The sequence below is a fragment of the Lonchura striata genome, chromosome Z (genome assembly GCF_046129695.1).
Source record: "Lonchura striata isolate bLonStr1 chromosome Z, bLonStr1.mat, whole genome shotgun sequence".
NCBI lineage: Eukaryota > Metazoa > Chordata > Aves > Passeriformes > Estrildidae > Lonchura > Lonchura striata.
Window position 1 is genome coordinate 71,246,778 of NC_134642.1, and position 16,531 is coordinate 71,263,308.

Below are 16,531 nucleotides of genomic sequence, written 5' to 3' on the forward strand. Positions count from 1 at the left end.
GAAGTATATTTTTCAAAAACATTTCAAAGCATTTTTAGAACAATACATTTTTAGAACTCTATGATGGAACTGCATTTTGAAAGTGGGCTAGTGCATGATCTTTTTAACTTTCTAGTACATTGTATGATTTCTGTAGTAAAAATCTTTGAAGAAAAAGAAAGTTAAACAAATTAGGTGGTGGGTTATATGCCAGGTCTTTCTCCAATGATCACTACAAATTTATATGCCATGAGTTTGAAAGATTAAGTGAAATGTCTCTTATCTCCTCAAATATTAAGCATAGCTTTAAAAAATTCTTTCTGAGGAGAGAGTAGGCCAAAATGTTGCCATCTATCTTCTGCATCAGCCAAAGCAATGAAGAAAGTTTTGCTTTACTCTTTAATCGTCCAGTATATCTTGGACAGAAACTGGGATTGCCTTTTTTCTTTGTCAGTTCAGGTTTTTGAAGTGGCCTCTCCTGATTGATCCTAAACAGTGAACCATAGTAACATAGAGAAGTTTTGACTGGTAGTCATCTTTAGAGGTCATCAAATCTGATTCCCCTGCCCTGGGCATATTAATTTTCAAATAGATTAGGTTGTTCAGAGCCCTCTCTGATCTGACCCCAAATGTTGCCAGTGATGGGGCACCTACCAGCTCTCTGGGACACCTTTTTCACCATTTTATCATCCACATTGTAAACATCTTTATATTTATACCTCATCTAAATCAACACTCTTTTAGTTTTAAAAACATTGTTCTTGTTCTCTTACAACAGGCCCTGCTCCTATGTCTGTCCCCATCTTTCTTACAGGCACCCTACAAGCGCTCAAAGGCTTGTAGGTTTCCTTAGATGCTTCTTTTCTCCACACTGAACATCCCCAACTCTTTCAGCCTTTCCTCACAGGAGAGGTCCTCCAGTCCTCTGATCAACAACAAGGCCTCCTCTGGACCTGCTCGAGCAGGTCCGTGTCCTTCCTCTGCTGGGGACCCCAGAGCTGAATGCAGCATTGCCGTGGGGTCTCACCAGAGCAGAGGGACAGAATCCTCTTCCCTGCCCTGCTGCCCATGGGACTTTGGATGCAGCTCAGGACACAGTTGGTTTTCTGGGCTGTGAGTGCACACTGCTGGCTCTTGTCCAGCCCTTCGCACAGCAGACCCCCAAGTCCTTCTCCAGAGGGCTGTTTCTGATCTGTTCATCCTCCAGCCTGTCTGCTCTTGGGGGTTGCTCCAGACCAAGTGCAGGCCTTTGCACTTGTCCTTGGTGAGTTGTCGAATACCTCAGCCTTTTCTTTGTACATCACTGTGTGTAGTAGTGCGGCATGCGCTCCCCTCGCCGCGATACCCCGAGCGGTGGCGTGCTGGGCGGCGAGAGGGAAGAGAACGGGCGGCCGCTCCCCCTGCGAAGCTCTTCTGTCCCAGTCGGTGGCGCGGGAACAGACGGAGGCGACACGGGACTTGGGGGTGAACAGGATGGTTTTATTCAGTGAGCCCCAAGACCCCCTCGGGAGGGGGAGCAGAGGATTTATACAAGAATTCAGGGAGATGGGTGTAGGAACAGCAACCAATGAGGGAACAGCAGGGGAGGAGTTTAGGGCAGAATTAACACATCACAAACCTATCGGGGAATCAGGGAAGTGAAATAACACAAAATAAGCAATAGGGTTTTGAGTCTCACGAAATAGACAGGGAATGCTCTGGAAGCAGAGGAGGGGGCTAGGAGGAATGACAGGGAAGGTTCCAGGGAAAGGGGCAGGGAAAGGGAGGATTGACAACTTGGAGATGAGGGGGTTAGGGGAGAGCTAGGGAAGACTGACACTGGGGAGAGGAGGAGATTAGGGATGGGGGGGGGGGGGGGGAAACAGATATTGAACAAATATCAAATTAAAGACACACCACCACAATTGTGAGTTTCCAAGCCTTGCTTACCAGATGGGGCAAATTATTTCTTCAACCTTCCTTTTCTCACTGGCATACCTGTAGAAACCCATCCTGTTATTCCATGTATCCCTTGCCAAGTTCAGCTTCCTTTGTCTTGGCTTTCCTCGCCACATCCTGCATAATTGGGCTGTGTTCCTAAACTCTGCCCAGGTTAACCTTTTGCATTGATGATACATTTTCTGGCGCTTTGTTTTGTTTTGTTTTGTTTTGTTTTGTTTTGTTTAACCAGCAGGCATCCACTCCTGTGTGGTGGTCTTTTGCCGTCCTTGCCCTGTTTCTTTCACCTGCGGCTGAAAGGACTTCCTTGCCTTTCTTTCACCTCATTTGTGCTGTACAGAAAGTGTCCTTAGAGATCTGCAGCTCTGTTCCACTCTTTGAGGGCAATTTTCCAGGGCAGCTCTGCTGCCCAGAGAGCCACTTCCTAAGTGGTCCTATTGACTAACTCCTTGAGCCTATTCAAAGGTTTTTTCTTAAAATTTAAGATCTTGACTTTTCTGGAAAGTCATACAGTTCAGTTCTGATAATCTGATACGTCAAAACTAAAGTTGAAAACAAACAAGCAAACAAATAAAATATACGCAAACACTCTTAGGCAACAATTATGAGTAAATTTTTTTCTGAAAATAAATGTAAATAACTCTACTTTAGATGACAGATTTTTGACATTAGCTACCTAAATTCCATCAGCAAACCAGAATCTCTGGGAAAGAAAAAAAACTGAATAGACCTGGACTGGTGAATTATAAGCATGTCTTAAATATTTAGAGAATGAAAGAACAGTTTCAAACTATATGAGGAAGAAAAAAAAACAGGTTACACAATTGTTCTGTGGTACACTTTGTTTAGGAAGGAGCAGTATTCTTTCCATGTCAAGGAAGTGGAATTGAGAGAATTATGCTATCAAAATGCCCCAAAAAGGATTTTTTTACCATGTTGCAAAATATTTTTAGGATTGAAACCTACTAGAAAGATGACAAAAATACTGTCTTCTTCTGACAATATTCAGTCTGTGCTGACTTTGATGGAAGTTGTAAGTGTAGTGTTTCAGTCTTGTAAAGTGGGCCCATCTCTTTTCCTGAATCTAAAACTAAGCATCCATGATTTTTAAAAGCATGGATTTAAGGCATGTGTGTAAGAAATATAGTGCTGTTTGTAAAGGAGATAAGTCATCCCCCCACTTGCAAGTCTCAGTTGTTTTGCTCACACTACTCTGTGAAATTACTTGTTTAACACAATTTAGATTTGGTGTCTGCCTTGTAGATTTAGCCTTTAATAGCACGGAACAGTTTCTGTTTGTCCCAGCTGGGCTACAAAATTGGGAAATTTGATTTCAGATCTAACATTTTTAGACTCCTAAGGAATAAAAGTGACACATTCTTGATAGAACTGATTTCAGTGCACACAAATCTATGATTACTTTACTGGAAAGATTGCTGTTTTGTTTATGTTGCTGATTATAATCTCTTCAAGTTTTTGATCTCACAAAGACATTGAATAGGCTTGATGTAGATTTGCAGACCAAGGAGATGTTAAAGAAAAACATCTAGTGAGGGTAGAAAACTGCAAAAATCAAATTATGACTACAGGAAGTTTCTGAGCAGCAGTACTTCAAAAGATGTTTTACCCAGTAGTTGAGGAAGCACTTCTTGATTTTTTGGGTTTTTAAAATTCTGTATCTTTCACCTGAAATTTGCTTTTCCTGCTGCTTGAACTAATGCTATTACAGAGTCTTTGAGAACTTTAATTCAAGAAAGAAAAGTAATGATTGCTCAGGACACAATTCTGCTTTCACTCAATGCAACTTTCTCTTACTTTCTGTGTGTGTTGGCCTGAAAGAAAGGTAATTTTTGAAATGAAATTTCAGATTTGGATTCTACATATTTTTTTAAGGAAAATTAAATTATTACAAGAAAATGGGATGGTTTATATCCCAGAAACTTTGGAAATGTTTTCTGAGATTTTAAATTTGAGAATCTTCCTAGTCCATGTATTTTTTCATATAATTTTCCTGCTCTTTCCTATATTTCACTTTCATTATAGTTTCCAAAGAAATTAGATATTTATATTAATCTCTTTAGCTTCTCCAGGTTATGTTTTTAGGAAACTTGTTCATTGTGAATAACATCTTTTTTCTTTCTTCATTTAAAGGATGGAAAATTGCATAGTTCTGATCCACTTATAAATAAATTGATAGGTCCATTTTGTTTAAATTTGATTAAAGCAAATTTCCAACACCTTTTTCCAAGAGCCTAAAATCAGAATAATCAGAATTTATATTTATATTACCTACTAGCCTGCAACTCAAAGTATATTAGTGCTTGTCCGGGTATCAGTCTTTTCAAGCTGTTTCTCTTTAGTCCTACATTTCTACCTGTATCCTTGACATCTTGTTTCACGTCCCCATGTGCTTGCAACATCTTTGCTCCTCTACAGGAGGTCAGATTATCTCTCTTATAATTCCCATACAGCGAGTCCTCTGCTGCCAGCTCCAGTGTTGTCCAAGAGGGCTGGAAGTTTTAGCCCATCATGTATTGCCTTTTTGTGAAGGAGGTGGGTCATGCTGCAGGGAAGGAGTATGCTTACATGCTACCTAATGTATGACTAGTAGATGCAGGGTTGCTGCCTCTCCAGTATCCCAGGAAATAGCACATCCAGGGGCCAAACTTCTCCTAGATAAAAACCAGAAGTGCAGAGGTAGACTTACCACTTAGAGGGAGTTTGTGATAAAGTAGAAGACAACAGAAGAAGCCAGGAATATAAAGAGCAGCAATCCATCCACACAGCATGGTTGAAAATCCCATGTAAACTCATTTTAATCAGAACACATTGACATATGTCTTCCAGGCTTCTTTTTGAAGTCAAAGTTCTATTCAACAGGAATATTTACTGCCAAAATCAAATTAACGTGGAAGAGAAGACATGCATTCCGTATACCAGATCTTCTACATACTTCCATGCACCTCTTTCCCATTCCTATTTGTTGTCTCTTCTAACATATTTGCTGCAGGTATAAAGACTAAATAATGAAATCAGATTTGAAATTCAGTGGTGTAGCAAGTATCCTGCAGTCTCATTTGTGCCTCTTCACTGTGGAGTAGTGCAGGCGCCTTTAGCCAATAGTATGCAAAAATGAAGGATTCAGTCAAGTGTTTCTCCCAGAGCAGCTGCCCTTAAGCTAACAATAGCTTTTAGATACCTGCTGCTCCTGATATTTCTCTGCAGTTGCTACAGGGCTAAATTTTTTTTTAATCTTCTGGCCTAAAGTATGAGACATGAAGATTCTCTGATTTTCACTCCACTGGATGACTTATCCCATAAAATATTCCAACTTAGCTAATTTGAAACACTGAGATATAATTTTTAGGTGAGAAAACTAGTCTAGTATAGAAGCATCAAAGGATACATGTTCTAATTTAAAGCCCACTATTTTGTAATTTTGACATTGAGAACTGAAATGTTTCCCCCAGAAAAGTCCTGAGAAATAGGGGTTTTGTTATGAAGATGTAGGTAGCAGTTGTATTTCATATACTATTACTATTTGTTTCTGCTGTTGGGCCACTTTTTGCAAGTGCTGACCTTAGCACTGAGAAGGAATATTAAATGGGTTCTCTTGAGCTTCAGGAAGATCAACATAGCCAAAATCAAAATGTTTTCTTTGAGTGGAGTGAGGAACAGAGAAATTTGTTTGTTTGCTTGTGAAGTCCTGTATAGCATCAGTAGGGTGAGTTGACATATTCAAACTAAAACCAAATTCACTGACAACATAAACGTTCCCAGTTTCATAAAAGTAACTATGAGTTAAAGTTTTCTAATTCACTGATAGGAAGAAGTCTTCAGTTCACTTAAAAGTGTTGGTCTCCCTCAAATTCAGACTGTTAGTGTGGTTCTTGTTAGGAAATCCCACTGAGCTGATAGTTTGAATGACCTTCTGTCATGCAATATGTGGGAACTGATATGAAAACTTTATGGATGAGGAACCTCAGCACAATCAACATTTTCTCCTAGAACAGTATTTTACAATTTAGTGGTTATGGTTTCAGCAATTCTTGATCTTGAAACCTGCCCAAAACAACCTTCAGTGATCTGTTGACTCTTATTTTTTTATCTTTGTCACCAAAAACATTTGAAATGAAGTTAAAGTGTTCACTCATGTCTATTTTTTTACATAATCTTTTCATTTTGGATTTCAGACTGATCAACGAGTCTTTGAGGGACCAGTTGCTAGTTACCATCCAGAAGACTTTCACATACACCCGAACCCAGGCACAGCACCTCTTCATTATCCTCATGGAGTGCATGAAAAAGAAGGAGCTGGTATGTTGAGTTCAATACACTGTTTTGATCAAGTCTTTTATGTGCCTGTTGAAAGGTGTAATAAATCTGATCTCTGTTATCCAGACTCAAAAGTGATATCATTCTGACTTTTTTTTTGCTTTACTCAATATTTTTGCATTTAAAGTGATTAATGAAAGTGTTAATTAATTTAAGTGATTAATGTTGTTCCCATTTGTAAATTCCTCTACATTTCCTCTGACAGCATAGAATCCAGCTAGTAGGATATGGATATTACTATTTTTCAATCATCATTAGGCATATCATGACAGCAATTCTTCTTCATGCAACTACAGAAAGGAGAAGAAGGCATAATTATGCAACTATCCCTGGGATTGTGTTTTAAAGACGCTGTAGAGTTGCAAAAGTATCATGAGGGCTATTGTCTTACTGTGGAGATACATGACATGAAAGGAAAGCAGCTTGTCTCTGAGGCTCATGTTCTGCAGTAGCAAGGCTATCCCTTGAACATATGTTTGTATTCTCTTGAAGAGCACAACAGTTTCTTGGAGATCAATGAGGCTGCTTTTGCAGAAGCATTTTTGAAGAAAAAGTGAAGCGATATGCAGAATAAATAGACTCCACAGTTTGAGGTAGTTATGAAGTGAGTATGTATTGCCAGCACCCGACACAAGTGAGATTGCTCTCCAAGACTTGTGCCCTGAGCCTTAGTCTAACCCAAACTTTTATTCCCAAAGGTGTTCCATGTGCAGTACATTGCACAACTTCTCCATGCATATTCAACCCCTGGCCCTGTCTGTCTTGTCCTCTCATGCTAAAGAGGTCCACGCCCTTCTAGGCACGCGTGGTTTTCTGTGGTGGTCCTGCAGGGGTCTCTGGTGGTCTCTTAGGTTGAAGATCATGGTCTTCCTCATGGTTGAACTTTTGAACTCTTCCTCTCTGTGTGTGTGCTTTTGGTCCTTTGGCGCTTATCTGAGTACCGTCTGTCAGTCTTGGTAGGCCTGGAGACAGAGGAGCTTCTTTATCTGGGTTCTTTGTATTTTCCATCCTTTTTTGGTATTGTTCTTTATGCAAGAAGCTTTAGTAATTTGCATTTTCTTATGCCCTTTTGTACTTTGGCAGAGGTTTCTTAAGTAAAAGGTTAAAATTCAACACATAACTCTACAAGCTAGAAAATAAATGCTTAATTCATTTTGCTAATTTAAGTGAATTCCAAAAATCTCTGTTCCAAAAGCAAATTGAAAAAAACTGTGATTAATTTCTGGAGGATTTTGTCACAAATTGACTGGGCAGACATGCTTCAATTTTATAACTTAATCTTTCTTATAAACGATTGGAGTTGGTTCACATCACCTTTTCTAGGAACTCCAGGTAGATGATAGTGCCCTAAAGTGAATTGCTATAACAGTTCTGATCAGTGACTAGCAGAGTGAATTTTTTTGGCTTACAGCATTAATTTTTTGGTGGCCATTTCAGTGGTAGTAATAATAGTAGTAGTAGTAATAGTAGTAGTAGTAGTAGTAGTAGTAGTAGTAGTAGTAGTAGTAGTAGTAGTTGTAGCAATAATAATAATTATGATAATAATAGCACTTCCTTGTATACCAGTTTTCTGCTTATAGACATAAAAAGCATACTTACAGATAGAAGATAAAAGAAAAGAATAAGGAAGAGAGGGAGGAAGAAAGAGAGGAGCACAAGGGCAGGAACAAAAAAGGAAATGACAGATAGAAAACAGAGGCAGATGTTGAATTATCTAGACTAGAAAAATATAATTCTTGATTATTCCTGACATCAAAATCCAGAACAGGTTGTCAGGCTTTGAACAAACCCTGCTACTGAGAAATAACTGTGAAGATTCTGTCTGCAGTATTCACATTAAGACTTTTAGTCCACTCAAGGTTGCGTATTTGTTACAGGTTTCTTTGCAGATATGCAGCATATGTAACCACTGACATTCTCCACTTACTAATCCTGTGAAGAGCTATTAGGAGATGGTGTGCCCAAAATTAAGTATTCTGAATTTGAATTTGTAACACTAGCTTAACTATATATAAAGATAATACCTTAGAACTGTTGTTTCTGTCTAGTACCTAAGTTATACTGGGCTAATTGTAGCATTGTTATGCTAGAAAGATTTTATGTCTGAGGTATGGTTGCTAGGCTAATGGTGTCCTGTAAAACTCACAGCCTCTTATATGTATGTAAAAGAAAGGTGGTGCACGTGGTGCTGAAGGCAGCATAACCAGAGGAAATGGATGACCTTGGGGTTGTGAAGTACTCCCAGGGGTGAGTGGTGACTTCACTGTTCCTACAAAGCCAGATGCTTCGCATTGCCACATCTGTCCCAGCTTTTATCCTTCCTCGAGCTCGACCCTCTGATTTGGTTACTGACTTAAGGAAAAACATTGCTTGATTAACTGACCATCATTAGTCTGATCAACCCCTCAAAAAACAGAAGGAAGATGCAACAGATTGTCTCAGAGAGCTCAGCAGCAGCTAAATTAATCATGGCTATTTTCTCTGTGTTTGTGGTCAGTGTGCCTGCCTATCTAATTTTGCAGCTGCTGGATTGATAGACAACAAAGTAGACAGTGCAGGAGAGGCTTGTCTTATTTCTGTGTGCCACTAAATAATTGAGTGCAAACTGGGTACAGCCAGGAAGATGCTCATAAAGTACATCAATATAGCTGAATCACAGATGAGGAGAAAAAAAATAAAATGCAAGCAACAAATGCAAGGAACAAAAAGCTTTCTTGGAAATAATTGTTCCTTCTCTACCTGCTTAAAATGTGTGAAAAGTCTGGCATCAATTATATACATCTGATGTAAGTGTTGTAGCCAGTGAAAAAGCATAATCATAGCAAAAAATTACCCCTTTTCCCAGATCATGAGATTTTTCAAGTTCTGACATTTTGGACTTCACTCTTAAATAATTAATTGTATGCCCAGGAAGTATCATCATCATCATCATCATCATCATCATCATCATCATCATAGATAAAAATTAGTCCAGCTAAATAAAAATGAAAAATAAAAATTTTATTTAGTATCTAATTCTATCTAGCCAGCCACAAGGGAAAAGGACAGTGCTGAGCCCAGAATCGGCATTGTGTGTGGATGGGAAGGACGCCTCTCGGCAGAGGTTCCCCTGGACACCCACACCACCCTCCTGGACCCTGCCGTTCTTATAGGAAATTTTCTGTCCGAGGACAGGATTTCAGCCATTCACATTTTCTTTCCATTCAAAATCCCACAAATTCGTAAAGTTCTTTCCTTGGAGCTGAGGTTGAAAAATCCAAGTCCAGGCATGGACAATCCTCCCTGACGGAGTTATGGGAACCAGGAACTGTGGCATTCAGATGTATCAGCCCGGAGGACTCCAGCAAACCCAAATCATCATTAACAGGATGATTAGCTCCCAGGCATTCCAATATCATCACCTTTTGGAATAGCCCATCTCCCGGCAAGCCACATGTATTAAATTGCAAATGAGGCTTTGTCAAAGAAAACCAGTTTTGGTGCAACCAATATGTGGAGGGGGCAGCTCACAATGCTGGTAAGTGTGCTTTGCAATAACAAAATATTATACATGTCAAATCATATTTCCTTTAACCAAATATAACAATATTACATTGGTGCAAATTATAACCAACATACATATAAATTATTTTTATTATTAATATTAATATTGATATTAATATGTGTGATGTTCCATTACTTGATTAAGTTTCAATTTTTTGTTGAATAAAAGCTGAATTACACATAATGAATGATAAGGTGAGGGCCTAGAAGGGCCTTAGTTGTGCAAGACAGAGGAATTTTTGCTTCTCAATTCAATGGATAATTTTTATGAAATTACATACTTATCTGAGTTGACATTGCAAGCATCAGAGTTTTGTTCAGAAATGTATTTGGACCAAGGAGCTTAATGCGGGCTAGGGTATAAAAATCTATTTAAAATGAAGTAGACTACACATGTCAGTGTACATATAGCTTGTTATAGGTAAAAGTGATTGAGCCAAATTGATAATTATTAAAAATAGTTTTTATTCAGGTATCAAAATTCAGTCTAAGACAGCCACAATAAAAAGGACAGTGCCAAGCCCAGGGTCCTATTCAAGCAGTTTTTATACAGTTTATTCCACCTGAGGCAGAGTTCCCGGCAATTAGGCTTTTCTTTCCTTTCATCGACCCACATATTCATGGAGATTCTTTTCTCTACGTTGAGTTGAACAAAACCATGTCCAGAGAGCAATGTATATGTTCACGATTGAGTTATTGGAACTTGGCATTGAAATGTATCTTTCCAGTAGCTCCAGCTATCTCAATTTTAGATAGTTATCAAGACAATCATCACTTGGGAGTTCCTTGGATCACCTTGGGGAATGACCCAATGAGCCACGTTTATTTGTTTGCCAATGAAGTCCTCCTCCCTCTTGTCAGCGGTGGTTTCGACATGTGTGAGACAATCCCCTGGCTTTGATTCGCTTGCTTAAAACTTTATGCAAATATTTCGTGGCAGTATGACATATTATATCTATATATATATCTTTATAGGCACGAATTATCCATATCACACATAACAAGCTGTAGATTACAAGGGCAGGATAGTATTTTATAGCTTATTTATGGAGATTCTCTACTGACACATTTACATAGACTTCTTTTAAAAAGTTTATGCCAAGACCTATTTTATGCTAAAATAGGAGCATGAGGGCTCACCAGAGCTAAGCAGTCAGGAAGCAGGCTAGGAGACTTCACTTCAGACCATCCCTGAAGAGCACATTATGTTGGGTAATAGCTCAGAAGTCTGTTTTCAGCTTTTAAAGGAGTATTTACTTCTGTCTCAATAAACAAATTAGTCTTAGTATTTTCCCTTAAAGACAGTAAATCTGGTATCTGAGTTTTCTGGCAAATACAGGCTGCTCTACTCTTTTGGGAGCACTTCATTTTGAAGCTTGGACTGGCATGTTGCTGGATTGATTTTTTCACAAATCATGATGTGAATTGCTCAGAAGCCAGAATGTGTTTTTCAGCAAGCTGCATGGGTCTGTCTGCGGAGCTTCATTGTACAACCACTGGGAAAGGCCACTTTGGCAAGTCAGAAAGGTCTGTGTCCTCTCACCTATGGCAGTGAGAGATGTTTGTCATAAAACTATTTTTTTTAATGCCAAAATAGAGTTTTAAGAGTGAATACACCTAATCTTTTATTCATTGAATAGAAAATGGAAATTGTGAATCAGGATAGGTCCAGTCTAATCACCCTAGTAAGCACCTTAGAAATGGCACATTAACTTCAGCAGTAAACTGCATGCCACCTGCTGGTCAAGTTTGTTTTCTTATAACTACCATGGCCATTTTCCACTTAATTTGCTTCCTTGGATAGTTGATGTTTCAGTGACTACATTAAGCAAACTGATAGCGTCACTGCCTGCTACTGCATTACAAGAAGGAATTGCACAACGAGGAGAGTGTGGTCAGTGGGCATAGGTTTGTGTGCATCCATTAATTCATGGAACATATTTCCACAATGAGGCAAGAGATACAATTTGATTTGTTTCCCACTAAAAGACAGAAAATCTCTAGCTCGTGGAAGCAAGTAATATATATTTTCCTCTTGCCTCTACTGTTCCCTGTTGCTCCTGTACCACAGTGTATGGTTACTGTGGCAGTCATGATGGCTGCTCAGAGACAGTGCAAACCTCACTTCAGCTTTGTGCTGCGGATGGGTATGGCAGTAGGGAGTTCCAGATGACTTAACAAATGACTTGCAGTTCTGGTGCTGTCAGATTGAAACAAAGGAGGTGTCATGCTATAGTAACTGAGTGCATTGCACTGAGAGCAAGACAACCTGTGTCATGCAGGTGCTTGCTATTTATCCTGCTTTTATGTCAGAGGTGGATCCCCTTTTCCCCAAAATATACAGTGCGTGAGAAGGCTGCCTTGCAAGGCTAGTATTCAAATGCCAATATTGCCACACTTATCTAGGGCTTTGAACACTTAAAAATGTATAAAGGAAAAGAAAGAAAGAGAGGATAAGATTAGAAAAGTGCATATTCACTGCCTGTGAATCCAGAGATGAGACCTAATTATTGCAATTTCTCTATCTGTTGGTTGAAGTGATGATTGCAGTCTTGATCCATTGGGGCTGGGGAAAACCCATGCAGCACAAAGTGCAGTGAGTTAATACTACACTCAGGCTCAGTGGGAATGCATAGTTACCTCTGCTGGAGCAGGGAGTTTTATACAGAAAATGTAATACCGTGGGTCATGGGGCACAACGTTACAGCTGCCTCTTATGAGTCAATTATCAGAAAGGATGAGTACCCTCAGGCTATGTGGGAAGCTGAGCCACTCATGTAAGGACATTGGCATGATAAAAAGCACTATCCCACCTTGCAGGATTTGCCTCCTTTCAGCTTCTTCCCTTATCTTGTTCACCACCCAGCTGTAGTGTCCAGAGATGTCTCTGTAGTGGACAGAGATGGGTGTGTACCCGCTTTGCAGTTACTTGGAGCATCATTAGATAAAAATCCTCAGGTTTTGCAAATGGCCAGTTGTTTGAGTCATCAGCATTCCAGCATCTCACAGTGATTTAGCAGTTTCTTGTCTATATGGACTACATATAGTAGTCCTTGATGGACTGACTGATCCTTGATGGGATCCTATCTGTGTTACAGAAAAGGCTACTGTAGCAAACCTGTCCATGTTTCTGGAAGAGTTTTTACAAGAGCTTGACTATATATATACTAGTGCAAAAAATGTTGTGCTTTTCAGCTGGATATGCAGGCTCAGTGAATCCATATGTTAATTAAATATTGGCTGCAACTGTTTGTTAGCATACACTTTGACCTGAATTAAATATTAGCTAAATCAGATGGACTTTTAAGAATTTACCAGTATATTGTCACTTGATTTCTCTGGCCCTTCCCAGACGTTAGAAGTTCATTTAGGTATGGTTTCTTCAAGAAATTTTTCTTCAGAAACAATAAAATCATCTCAGCTAATGTTTTTTAGTGCTGATGCCATTTTTTCTCTTAGAGAGGAACCTGAAGAGGGCTTGGTGTCTTCTCAAACAGTAAAAGAGTCAACTGTAGCTCTTGTAGCATAGCTGCTGTGAACATATAATTTAGCAACAGGCATTTGGAGCTGGAAAGCATAATGTAACTGCTGGCCTGCTGGTTGCTAAAAAGCTTTGATTTCTCCCACGGAAACGCTCTGTGAGATTTACAACATAAAGTGGAATACAATTTGTCCTCTTGTGTCCAAACTGATGTGCCAATCCACTTCAGGAATGACTATGAAACTCTAGTAATTTTGGAAAAGGTTAAACCTCCTATCCAGCCCATACAAATCAATAGGATTAACCTAGTACTTAGGTTCTACCTCTGTAAGTGTTAAGATAATGAGTAGTGGGTTTTAATTCTGCAAACCCCACCCAATTTCTTTTCTGGTAAAGAACTAAGACCATATTTTGTGTTTTCATCTGCCAAGAAGCCAGATAAAGTTACCTGAAGTTAGTCAGTGACTCCACAGAGAACAAAAATCTAATGCAAGTAGTTTTTTTCATTTCAGTAATTCAGAGAACAACTTTCACAAGAAAAATAAAACAAACAAACAAACAAACAAAAAACCCCATCAACCAAACAGACAAAAAAAAACCCCACCACAAAGACAGCTGTTATATTACTCAACTGAACCCTGGATAAGCTTTTGATCATACCATCTGCTTTTCAGCTACTGTCAGATGAGGGAAGGCATCTGCTAATAGAAAGTAAAAAAATGTCAGACATACCACAGAAGCAGAAGTGTACAATTTAGTTATTGGGTCCATCCTGAACTTCTGCTGTGCCATCCTCACATCTGGAATATATCTGCAAAGACAATATTCCTTTTATAGCTTATATTCAGTAAACAAACATTTTCTGTTTTATCCGGTGCATACAGTGAAGTCATCTGATAGATACCAAAGCAACTTACTACCAATCTTTTTACTTCCTATCTTCCTACATATTTTGTGGTTACAATTGCAGCTACAGAAATAAAATTTAGAATGTTTCTTTTCCCTCTAAAAATGTTAGTTTGTGAAAATATCCATTACCCCATTTACACTATTAATTGCCATATTGGGAAATACACACTGAATTGTTATACAGCTCTGTAAATTTTCTAGATAAGGAAATTGAAGGCAAAACAGCACTTAGTGGCAAAGCAAAATTCCACATTAGATAATATAATTTTTGCAATCAGGGAATTGGAAGGGTCAATGCAGTTTATATACTCCATGATAATGTTCAGAAACCTTTATTACTGTCAGGCTCTGTTGTGTCTGGGAAATCATAGTTTCTTTTATCTTTCTTAGAAAATAAAATTATCCTTTCTGTGGCTTCACATGGGGCACAGAGACCCATTCATTAGTGCTGTAATATCTCAGCCAGAGATGAGATCACTGTATGAGATGCAGGGTTTCTTGTAGATAAAGCAGGAACTGCAATATTACCGTCCTACAGGAATATCTCACACTATGTAAACTGCCTTTTCCAAGTATTGCCTATTTAGTCTCATCAGCAAACCAGCTAAGAAACTAATGGCTTGTGGCTATTTTTGTTGCTTGGTCTCTGCATGTTGTCATGACACTGTCAGCCTCAATACAGAGCAACCATATTGTCTGCATCATCTATAGCAAAGCAATCTGGGCATCCCTGCCTCACCAGACTGTTTGAAAACTGTTGCAAAGGAAAACTAGAAATTTAAGTTTAACATGGAGCAACAGTCCCCAGCATCAATACTGTTGCCACCCAATCAACTCACAAAACTTCCTTCTAAGGTCATAATTTTCAGTTCAGAATATGTGTGCATGTTAAGACTTGCAGACAATATTTTTATGGCCATGACTTGCATGACACAATTCTTCATGATATACAGCAATGGGAATGACCAAACTGAATTCTTGTTTTCTTAGAGTAACACAAAATCCATCTCAGTGATGAACTATCTATCTCCATAACTTGTGACTTTTATGTTTCAGAAGAATATCTATTATGTCAGTGCCTTGCCAATACCTCCAAGAACTCTCTCTGTAGTAGAAGAGTTGCAGAAACTAAATTACATTAGACTTCCTCTACATTTCTGGTCTGGATCCCTGATGAAAGACCTTGGATTATACCAATGTGTGAATGAAAATGTCTATCTCAAATTACTCTCTTTTGGCTGATCTTAACATGTTTCTGCTAAGTCTACATGAAATCACATCCCTGCTTAAGTTCACAGTCTGTGATGTGCACAGCCCAGAGTTTTAAAGGATAGTATCTGCCTTGTATTACCCTGCTTATATGCTTTGCAAACCTATGATTTATATATACTCATCAATCTACAACTTTAACCACAGGGACTGTTAATTCAGGCAGTGAAATGTCCTAATGTGCCAGTATGAAACCTGTTGTGTAGGGGAATAGAAATGGGTTTACTACCAAAAAAATTTTGGTTATTCATTCCACTGGAAAATATACATATTATATTCCAAAATCTTCATAGTACTGTAAGATTTAAACAGTACATGCACATTTTCTTTTTCTTTTTTAAAGGAAACAGAGTAGTGAGATTAACATAACCTGTTGTCTCAGTCATTAAGGCTATCTCAGATGTCCAGTCTGGAAGGAAAGGTACCAAGTACAGGGAAAGCCAAACATTTACAGTACTTACATCAATTGATGGTTCAATTGCAGAATTTCTGCCTTTCTTATAAGCACTGATTGTTTTGCTTGTTTCCTGCTTTTTACTAGACATTGAGTCTATGAAAAATCAAATTAAAACATGAACTATTGAAGTGCTGGCACAATGAAGGAGAGGTAAAATTTTTGAAATTTTGCAACCAACATTTAAATTTCTGCCCTCATATTTCCTCATTTGGAATTCTCTTTTGTACTCCTCAAAATAGCAAACTACTTAATTTATGTTTTCCCTAAACACAATTCCTTCTAATCTTTCCTGAATTTTCTCTTAGCCATCCCTCTTCTTCTGCAGTATGACCCACTGACTCACGCACTCACTTTGATCTTTGTTACGTCTCCATTTCAATCAGTTTTTCCTCTGTGCTAAATAGTATTATTCCTTCCAAGAAAAAGGGAAATGCTTTCCTCTCTTATCTGAACCATTTTGACAATTTGCATAACTAAGCTCCCTTAATGTTTTGCTTTATCAAACTATCATTTTTATTTTCAGAGTAATTTTCCACTGAAATATTTAAGTAGGCCTAGCTAAATTATGAATGTACTCTGGAAGCAATTGCCTATTTAGCCAAACCAAACTGTGTTCTTAA

At 38.6% G+C, this 16,531-nt stretch overlaps 1 protein-coding gene across 8 annotated transcripts in view; it reads left to right on the top strand.

The window, feature by feature from the left end:
- The window catches only part of TRPM3 (transient receptor potential cation channel subfamily M member 3), a 406,906-nt gene that overhangs the window by 307,805 nt on the left and 82,570 nt on the right, over positions 1–16,531 (top strand). For all 8 annotated transcript variants that reach the window (XM_077790276.1, XM_077790277.1, XM_021541495.3 and 5 more), the window contains exon 8: positions 6,111–6,234. In XM_077790276.1, coding sequence (XP_077646402.1) covers positions 6,111–6,234 — 124 coding nt within the window. The remainder of the gene's footprint in view (positions 1–6,110; positions 6,235–16,531) is intronic.